At 41.5% G+C, this 10,104-nt stretch overlaps 1 protein-coding gene across 1 annotated transcript; it reads right to left on the reverse strand.

The window, feature by feature from the left end:
- Positions 1-265: 265 nt before the first annotated feature.
- PLAU (plasminogen activator, urokinase) lies at positions 266-9,519 on the reverse strand. Its single transcript, XM_005229745.3, has 11 exons — positions 9,403-9,519; positions 7,795-7,903; positions 6,646-6,700; positions 6,367-6,471; positions 5,669-5,834; positions 5,255-5,340; positions 4,966-5,155; positions 4,192-4,343; positions 3,052-3,192; positions 2,333-2,481; positions 266-1,491 (listed from the first exon to the last, which is right to left on the reverse strand). Exons 2-11 carry the CDS (start codon positions 7,852-7,854, stop codon positions 1,297-1,299), a joined length of 1,299 nt encoding a protein of 432 aa, XP_005229802.1. The 5' UTR covers positions 7,855-7,903; positions 9,403-9,519; the 3' UTR covers positions 266-1,296.
- Positions 9,520-10,104: the final 585 nt, after the last annotated feature.

The following is a 10,104-nucleotide window of genomic DNA, read 5'->3' on the forward strand; positions in this document are numbered from 1 at the left end:
GCAGTCCTAAAGCACACAGCACAGATATTGTATCCTCATGACTGTTGTTGAACCTATGCTTTGTGTCTTGGTACTGCACACACAGTTCTCTAGCAGTCCAGCCCAGAGCAGAAGACATTACTTTCTCATCCCAAATGCTTTATAAACAGAAACTTCAAACATTTGTGTTTTACCAAGGGACTTAATGGTTCAGATTAGAACTTAATAATAGCAGCTCTCCTTGAAATCATACCCTTCCCCTTGGCAGAGAGAAGGAACAGACACATAAGAATAATAGGATTTTCTTTAATGATATTTTAACATCTTTAATACAAACAATAAGTTAAAGACAGTAAAAATAATTAAATAAAGGGTGAGGTTCCAGCCCTCATAGAAATAACACAAATCTATAAAACAAAAAAAAAGTTTCAAAATAAAATCAGCATAAGTCTTGGGGGGAAAAAAAGAAGCAGTTACCATATAATATCAGTAAAATTAATGGCAATAAGTTTTGACTTGGCACCTGCAGCATTCAGTGGGTGCACAGTCCTTAAATCCTCTCCTGGGTGCAGAGGTACTGGAAAAGGGTTACATAATCAGGCTTTCCAGTGACCCAGACACCTTCAAATGGGACCTGGAAGTCAGTCAGGTTTCCATTTGCCTTCTTGCAGCATAGTTCTTAAATGGAACACATTAAGAGTTTGTAACACGGACACAGCTACAGGTGATATCCTTAGACGTTACTACATGTTGGGTCTGTTGCAATGAACCCTGCACACCAAGTGTTGTGTCAGTCTAAGCAGGCTTTGGTCCTCCTTTACACATTAGTGATAATAATGCCAATTCAGCTTCTTTCACCTTCTGATGCTAAACCTGATCACTCTTCTCAGTACTGGTCTTAACAAGTTAGGTTTCCAAGACCTGAATCTTAGTATTGTTCAGTGTGATAAGGAAAGATTTTAAACTCAGGCCATGTATAAAATGAAGACTTGAGTCAAATAAGTTAAAACTGTACCAATACTTCCAGACCAATGCTGGTTCATAAATTAGAGTGGACAGATAACAATATTGCATAGTATCGTGCATGGGAATATTCATTTAAGAGTTAAATATTTCAGCTTCCCACTGAGTGGTTTTCAGGCAATTCAGAGTAAGTAAGATAATAATCAACCATCTCTCTGCCTCAGGAGCACCGATGGGAGTGGCAGACCACACAAGCATTTAAAACAAAAGCCTCTCATGTCATTCAGGACTTCAGTGTCCTGGCATCAGTATAGGCTTAATCTTGTGCATTTGAGTCCAGCTGTAGACAAAAGGTCACTTTGGTTCAGGAACAAAACGATTCTTGGTAGTAACTGCATTCATATTGGAGTCAATCCAGTTAAGGTATCGAGTAACTCTAGTGTAAACACCAGGCTTGTTTTCCCTTGCACAGCCATCTCCCCAGCTGACAATCCCATAAAGTATCATCCTGCCATTGTGCTCACAGACCATGGGGCCACCGGAATCTCCCTGACAACAGAAAGAGCATATTAGACCATTTTCTGCATATTGGAGAGTTTGTAACAGGGAGCATGTTATGATTAGGTTTTTTAGAGTGAAAAAAGCTAGTAAATACCTATGAGCTAAAGTTTTGATTTTTGAGAACAATGCATAGATGGAGCAGAAGGTTCAGCATCTGCTGTGACTTGAACAGTCTGTCAGGTAAGGAGTTCTCTAGATGCCCCCTAGCAGGGCACAGAGAGAATAGTTACTTTGCACACAACATCTTAAGTTTATAGTCACAGATACTAGGCTAGTGATTACAAGGTCAAAGCCAACACACCCAGTTCCTTACAGAATCAATTGCCTCCCTGTCTGTAAGGTACTTGTAAACTTAATGACAACACTTGTTCTTTTCAGTGGCTCACAATCACTCTGCCCAGTAAGAGTGCAGGGAAGTAGATCTAGTTTTGAGAAAACTGGGGGGGGTGGGGGTCAGTGTGCCCCCAAGTCTACTTTTATCCCTTCGCTGAGCTATAGTTAGCGTTAAGGAAGTGCAGGCTGAGACTGGAACTGATGCATACCTACCAGCCATTGCTTGAATGGATTGATTGTAAATAAGGCCTTGAGGAATAACAGTGGCTGAGCTACTGCACTTCTTGCACCTCCAAAGGAGGGTCTGGAGGAGGGGGTAACACCTAACTATGTCCCAGCCTTCTTCCATGTGTTTAGCCACACTACTGAACGTACTAAATTCCTGCTACACAAACACAGCCTCTTCTGACTAGTAGGATGACAAGTTGCCACTACCCAATTCATATAGTGTCTATGCATTTAAAATTATACAGAATATAGAACAAACCAGTTTTACCTTGCATGCATCAGTCATCCATGTGGGATCTCCAGCACAGACCATGTTGTCAGTAACTCTGACATCATCATAGTATTGATATTTGCATTTTCTCTGTGATATTAAGTTTACAGTGGCTGACATCAGTCTTTGAGCATAAGAATAGTCATCTGCAAACAAAAGAGTATTTAACTATTTTCACCATCCAGGACAAAACCAACCAAACAAACCATAATGCACACATTCAGCACTTAAAATTAGCATAACCCTTCCAGATCTGATTTGAGGCGCTTACTTCCACCTTATGCAGTACTGCCTCAATTTTGCTGTTAAGGAAGAGGTTTTAAAGAGAAAAAACAAGCGTTACTGAGCTTTATAGTTTGCATTTGGTTTTAGAGAGAAAGAGTTTGATAGTTTTTGAAGGAAGCTCTGCACAATTATTGGTTAATCCTTAACAGCTTAATTTTTTTTACTCCTTATCACATCAGGAATGAATAAATTGCTGTGGTTTGCATCTTGGCTTACTTTGCATGCTTAACAAGTGTGAGAAACATCAGATAGGAAAAATGCCACTGACAGCTGGAGAAGATGACGGCAAAGATCACCTTAGGGAAGCACAGGAAGTACATGGAATAATAGAATGAAATATTTTTTTTAATCCTTGGCAGATCATGGTATAAATAACATCCAGTTCCCACATTTTGGAAGTACAACGTTGGAAAGAGAAGTTATTCACTTACAAAGATCTTGTTTCCCATAGCCAGATATTTCACACCGGGTGTGCTCTTGTAAGTCAAGGTTCTTCTCTGGCAAGCAGACTGTTCTGACATATTTGGATTCTACTGCACACTGCCCAGTAGATGTTCTTATCCTTATCAAAGCTGAGAAACAAGAGAGAGAAGATACTTAGATTTGTAAGCAAAGTTTTCCCCCCCTTAAGTTATCTGACAATAGTAGTATTTGGTACACTTAATGGGAATAGTTGTAATTACATTTAGTTCTGGTTACATACAAGTTCTCTCATTCCTTTTGGAATGACACTAGGTCATTATTTAGTAACAACAAAATTAATTTCCCAGCACTAAAACTGGCAAATGTCCCAACTTGAACTTCCTTCCTGGAAGGATACAGCCCAATAGCTCAGAGAAAATTATTCTGCAAGTGTATCTTCAGGTGTTTTAAAACCTCAACTTCCTGAACAACTGTAGAGGGTGGCATCCGCTGCTCTGCTGAAGAGGGGGCAGTTTAAACTCAACTTCTCACCAGAAGGGCTTATGAAGCTATTCTTTGAGTCTTTTTCCCTTAGTAGCAGGAATTTTGAAGGAGTGGTAGAGTCCCAAGTGTTGAATGCAAGTGACAAGTCTGTTCTGTCCAAGTTGCAAAAACCCACCTCCTGATTTTCTTAGTTTAGGGATTGGCCAGACAGATTTACAGAAATCTGGATTAATTCTTATTTCAGGATAACTTTGGCTAATGTGGTACCCAGTATAACATTCCCCTACTATGATGAAACATACTGTGCATGCATTTTTTTCCTCCATTTACTATACATACTCTGTCTACAGAGATAACACTGTAAGATGGTAGCAGTGGGATGCTGCCACCAGTGCTTATGGTAAAGCCATGCCTTGTACAGGTCCAGAGATAAGACAGGCTTATAGTTGACTGTGTGCCAGGTAATGCATCTGATGTACCACAAAGTTTATACAAGTAGAAAAACCTTGTTTAGCATAGGCCTAGTTCTCAGAAATACCTAGTTACCTAGTTCCTGCTCCCCTTTATCTCATCTCTGGTTCTACTTTTAGAAGATGTATGCCCTCAAATATGTAGCCTTCACCTATCCTCAGTGTTTAAAAGGCTCATATTAAGATGACACTTACCAATATCATTGTCATTGCCACCTGTCTCATCTGTAAATTCTGGGTGAGAAATGATGTCATCAACCATGAATACTTGTTCATTATCATCAGTAACGTTCAGCATGGACTTTCCAAGGTAGACTTTGTACCTGGATTTGTCTAGTGGGTTTGACCTGAGCGAGAGTAAAGAGATTCATCAAGACTACCAGTTTTTGAGAGAGGGGTCAAACAGTTTAGATCCAGTCCCAGGGTTTTTTGTGTTTAATGCTGACAAGAAAAAGCAAAATTTAGTCAGCTTTAAAATTGATACATTAAAGGAAATCATCCTGATTTTCCATTTGAAGGGATTAAGACAGGCATTCAGGCATTTTGAAATGCACCCCTAGCTAGCTGCTACCAATGCCAGACATTGGCAATGAGAATCCTCTGCAGGAGGTCAGGAGGATCAGTTTTCTGAAGGAAAGATGACAAAAACCACTTATAAATGTATTGCTCAACAGCTTGTCACCTTTCAGCACAATTTTTGTTTTGCAAACAGCTAAGGTGAAATGAAACCCTGGCTCCAATTTTGGCTAAATTTGTTTAAATTGCATAATCCACCAAGACATTTGTATCTTGCTAGCTCCTTCTGCTAGACTTGGACTCCCACAGGCTTAATGTTTATGGCTGTCGTCTTGTTTTACTCAATCAAAAGCACATTCTTACTATGCTACACTTTGAAGGGTTGTTCAGCAAGCGTCACACAAAGAAGTCACAAGGAAGTTGCAAGTAAGAAGGATGCAGAACTAAACTTACGGGTCATGAAAACAGTGTGCTGCTGTAAGCACCCAGCAGGGGTCAATGAGGCTGCCACCACACAGGAATTGGTCAGTGCCCCTTCTAGTCTGGAAGATGCCAGCTATCCAAGGCTGAGACTCAACCTCTGCCTGGCTTCCACCAACAATCTTGAAGTACTTGCTGATGCTCCTTTGACCACATGCAGGTCCTATGGAAGGAGAAATTTTGTTCAGATATTCTTACAACTAAGAATCAACCTTGTGCTATTAAAAAAATAATCAGTTGTATTGAGGCTGATATTACTTACCACACTTGTCCATGTTGCAGGGTGTTTCTCGAATGGTGAATCTCTTTTTGGTGTAACACCAGGGCTTGCTCCTTCCATTTGGGTTTCTAGAAGATAAAGGAAGTGTTCTTTTCATAAAGGCAGTTTTTTAAAACGTGATAGTGTCTTAGAATTCTAACTGTCCTGAAAAGCCAGAAGTGTTCTGTTGCAAGATATGCCAGAGAAACTAATTAACTATTGCTGTTTCAGTACAGGGAATTTTGCAGTACAATCAGCTTCGGTGGTAAGCAAGAACACTAAATACTTCAGAGTTACATTCCAGATTTTAGTCAAAATTCACCTCTCTGATAGTAAGTGTTTTATTAGATTATCACTTGAGGTGCTTCTGGGGCTGTGACAATAGAAGTCATCCCAGGAAACTGATGTTTTTCTTACCTGCAGTAGCTGTGCTTTCCCAGTCCAAGCTGCAAAGCATTCTTCAAGTGAGCATGGAAGGGAGCCCTCCTGATTACAGAGGGAAGGTCCCATGGCAGACACTCATCTTCTGTTGCCATTCCTCTGTAGTCCTCCCCATCCTCAGTGTAGCACATGCTGTCAACATCTGAGAAAAGTGTTTTGTTAGCAGCATATTCTTGTTTATAATATGTATATTATTGAGACAGTAAATATTCTGCATTGATTCTTCCAATGAGAAAGAAGTTCATGCATTACACTTGAAAACAGATGATGCAAAATATTGAGTGATAATGTATTCTTATTAAAATTTTTCAATATGTATTTTGAGCATCAAGTATCTTATGCTTTAAAGCATGCTTATTTTCTTTAGTAGTTTCAGTGTACTTGACAATATAATCAGTTCTGTTCCTGAACACTCCCAAATAAGTTCACTTTTTTCACATCTAACTAAAGTGCTTGTGAGGTAGGCAACATCAGTGAGGTGGTAGGGACACAAAAAATTAAGAGATCCTGCTTTTGTGCCAATATTTAGTTGTTTCTCCTCACTTAGTCTGTTAGCATAAAATGCTAAAGGATATCTAGTCATGTGTTTATAGGTAATACTTTCACTTAGCATTTCATATTCATTAGATCTTTTCAATCAATTAAGCTAGGATTAAGGAAAATAGATACCCTACCTAGTTCACAGTGAGTCCCAGTGTATCCTTCTGGGCATATGCAACGGATAATTCCCCTGAAGAGGTAATAGGTAATGCAGGTTCCTCCATTCAAACAATGGCATTCTGCAAGTAAAAGGCATCACTAATTAGAGACAAAACATTGAATGATGAAGTGAAATGTAATTGCGAACTAAATTTTAGGTGTTTAAGCATCATTAAGAGTCTTCCTTCTTGTATGAAGATGTAATTACAGGATCAAGTTCTTTTTAGGTTCAAGCAGAACAGGCAGATATTTACCTTTGTGATATGATCTGTGTTTATATGGCAATTTGTAGTGCTTCTTGCTATAAGCCTAAAGGAAAAGAAAAAAGTATTTTAGGAAAACAGATTCTTTTATGTGATTTGATTATCTTTTATGGGCCCAAGCTCTGTTCTCCACTGCATACCTTTAACAGTTTTTTGCATGTAGTTACCAGCTGAACCAGCTGTGGAATGATGATGTGAATGATAAGTGGCACCCTACTTGAGCAAAGCAGAATGGCTCCCCATTCTGCTTGGTTTGGAAAAAAACATCAAACCAGAAAAATCTCAGAAAAGCCCCACCAAGCTGGTCTGCTGCATCAGGTCAACATTGCAGTTATTGCTGCTGTAAGGACCTAAGTGTCACTCAGTGGCAAGTGTCCCTAAAACAGGGAAGTGAACTTCTCCCTCTCCACCTCCCAGCCACTAAGCAGTGCAGCAAAGATGCAGTATCCTCCAGCTGCCTCTTATTTTGGTGACCTTCACATTTGTACTGTGGAATAAAAGCCAGTAGATTTATGCAACAGATTCTTGCCCTGTACTTCAAGTCCTGCCTTTGCTTTCCAGGCTGGGTATTTCTTTCTCTGTGGAATTAAATGAGATAAAGCTTTTGGTATACCTTTCCCAGAGGTCAAGTGTGCTTGTCTGAGCTAGAACAATTAACAGTGCTGGTGAATGGCTCTGCTGACAAACTATCATACAAGTTGTTAGTAAAAAATATTCAGATTTTTATCTGTTGCTCCTTTTTTAGTGTCACACTTTCAAGTAGGGGGAGGTGGAAATTTAGTTAATGTCCAATATCCACCTCTGTGAAAGACCAGTGAGCATTTGGTGCTCAGTGTCCAGGTCTAAATCCCATTAAGACAAAAACAGAAAAGCTAGACTTCTTCATTATGGCATATCTTCACTATTTGAATGCGAGCAGACATCTTAGGGTGGAACAGAATCAAAAGAAAACTCAAAGGGTTCAAAAACATGTTTCTTGGAGGTGTATGTGGAACAGATGTACGTGCAAAGGCAGCAAAAAGGAGAATTCAATTCAAGAGCCTACACTGTCCAAAGCAGACATATAATCCAAGCCACAAGTGGTTCCAAGTGACACCACCCCACCGCCCCCCCCCCCCCCCACGCCATTTCAAAACTTACAGAATCTAGTCCAGTGGCAAGTGTGCCCAGGGTTACTGTGAGGAAGATGAATAACTTCATGTTGTTAGTTAGCTTCTCAGTTCGTTCCTCTATCGGTATTATTTTGTTTCTGAAAATAAGAAGAACTTAGTGTTATGTTGTAGTTTGCAGTGTCAGCTTTCTTGCTTCTACTGTCTTCAAAAATAAGTCACAACACTATTGACAGAAGAATTAACCATTGACTTGCTGTGGAATATCTGCTTATTATTTCCATATAATAAGTTAGAGATTATAGTTTGAAGTTTGTTGTGGTGGTTTGGTTTTTTGTGTGTGTGGGGTTTTTTATTGGGTTTTTTTTTTTTTACTTTTAGCAATACAACCAGTTTAAATGAAGCAGAGGGAAGGAAATCAGAAAAATCCATACTCAGTTTCTGCAGCATGGACTCACACCATTAAGGAACTGGCAGATGGTTTTAGTTGCTGTCCAGCTGTTTGTACCTATTTAATTTATTACTACCATGCAACAAAAGCACTGAACATCTGCATTTAGGGTATGAAAGGGAAGCCTCTGTTTTCCATTACCTCTGTAGTTGCTGACTGCACCTTGTTGAGGCTAGGCGTTTGCATCAGCCTAGCCACCTCACTGAGTGCCTCTGACCACTGCAAACTCCTGCAAGTCTAGTCTTGATGTTACCTCCCTTATTTACAGTGGTAGAGAGGCTTAGGACATATTCAGTCTTGATTTCTTATACACAGCTAGATCTTGCAGCCAAGCACGTACAGCAGTCTTCACAAGCGTAACTCTTAAAAAATAACTTGTAAAAATGATGGGGGAAGAAAGCTGTAAAGTACTGGTATGTCTTTTTCTTTATTGCAATGCAAGTCATGGGATCATTTCTTTTAAACTGTTCTCAGTTCTAGAAAACTTGTTTTTTTAAAAAAGGTTTCATGTGAAACTTAATTTACATCAGCAAGTCATGCATTGCAGTAGGAGAGGGTATGCGGAACCCAGTTGATGCTAAAGACCTGCTCCACACTGTACCTGCTTCAGAGGTTTCCACATCGCCCTAGCTTATGTCTGGTCCTGCAGATTGAATGCCTGCTGATACTTGGAGTGCATTTCCCAGTTCAGTTTTATTCGGAAAAAAATACAGCCCCAGTACTCTAAGGCCATTCAGTGGTAAGATCCAAAACATGGGGAATACAAAAGATCACTGGATTTGTTTGAAAAAGAGCTGACATGACCCAGACCAAAACACTACTCCAGATGTATCCTTTACTTACAAGGAGGTTTCATAATGCAAGAAAGCAAATCCTACCTCAGATACTTGGACATGCACCCTCCTCAGATTCAACTGTGCTATCAGCAGATACATTTTCCCTTAAACATTATTCATATTAACATAATTTTTAGCATATCTGGCAGCTCTGCAAACCTGTCATTTGCAACTCTAACGAGTTTCCCAGGCCCAGCCTTAGCAGCACCAGCGCCGCCGATTTCTCGTGCAGACGGCACAGCGCAGCACAGATCTCTTGTTTGCGATCCATTTACAAAAGCGACCGCGGCATCCCGTGCGACCGAGAGCTAGCGGCTTCTCCCGGAACCGGGCTGGAGGGCACGGCACTTACCGGCGGAGGAGCGCGGCGGGCAGGCTCGGAGGCAGAAGCAGGCGCAGCCGCTGGTGCTGGTGCGGGTGCCGGCGGCCGCTATAAAGGCCGTGCCGAGGCGGGGCTGTGCCCGCTGCTGCCGCCCCGGGGCGGGGCCGCGCCCGCCGGGACCTGGGGCGGGACCGGGGGCGCTCACCGCCGTGCGGGCACGGCCGCGGACCTGACTCAGGGCTGGGGGGGGGGGGGGGGATTTTAAAACGTTTCGAGGGCGAGGGGAGTTGGCAAGCCACCAGCTTCGTTGGGGGTGGGATTGGTGGAAGGGGCTCCTCGGGGTCCCCGCGGCAGGCAGCAACCTCTCAGGGGCATTCAAAAAATAAAAATGTGCGTGAGTGCTACGAGATGAGTGACTTGAAATACACCTAAAGAAATGAACGTGCGTGGTGTATTTTGTTCATACGGTGCGACCCATAACGAGAGAAGCGCTAATGATTTATTAATTAATAGTTTAGTAACTAGATTCAGGTGTGAGTTAAACAGCCCACTGGGAGGGGGTATTGGGCCAGGATGTCTGCTTGAGGCGACGAATGTGTGTTCAGAGAGCCGCCTCCAGCTGAAACACAGGACATTAGGGGCCAGCCCGGTGCATCCCTAGAGGCAGCTGGCATCTCTTAGGACAGGGGGCTCACAGCAGGGGCTAAACTCATCCTCTCCAAAGCAATTTGC

Source organism: Falco peregrinus, chromosome 1 (assembly GCF_023634155.1).
Source record: "Falco peregrinus isolate bFalPer1 chromosome 1, bFalPer1.pri, whole genome shotgun sequence".
In the NCBI taxonomy this organism is placed as follows: Eukaryota; Metazoa; Chordata; class Aves; order Falconiformes; family Falconidae; genus Falco; species Falco peregrinus.

Bases quoted from the DNA above. Each gene is read 5' to 3' on its own strand.
- PLAU (XM_005229745.3), bottom strand. From the start codon at position 7,854: ATGAAGTTATTCATCTTCCTCACAGTAACCCTGGGCACACTTGCCACT. The intron at 5,835-6,366 runs GTAGGGTATCTA...CACTTTTCTCAG, and splicing joins TGGGACTCACTGTGAACTAG to ATGTTGACAGCATGTGCTAC. The intron at 3,193-4,191 runs GTAAGTGTCATC...CTTGTTTCTCAG, and splicing joins TGGCAATGACAATGATATTG to CTTTGATAAGGATAAGAACA.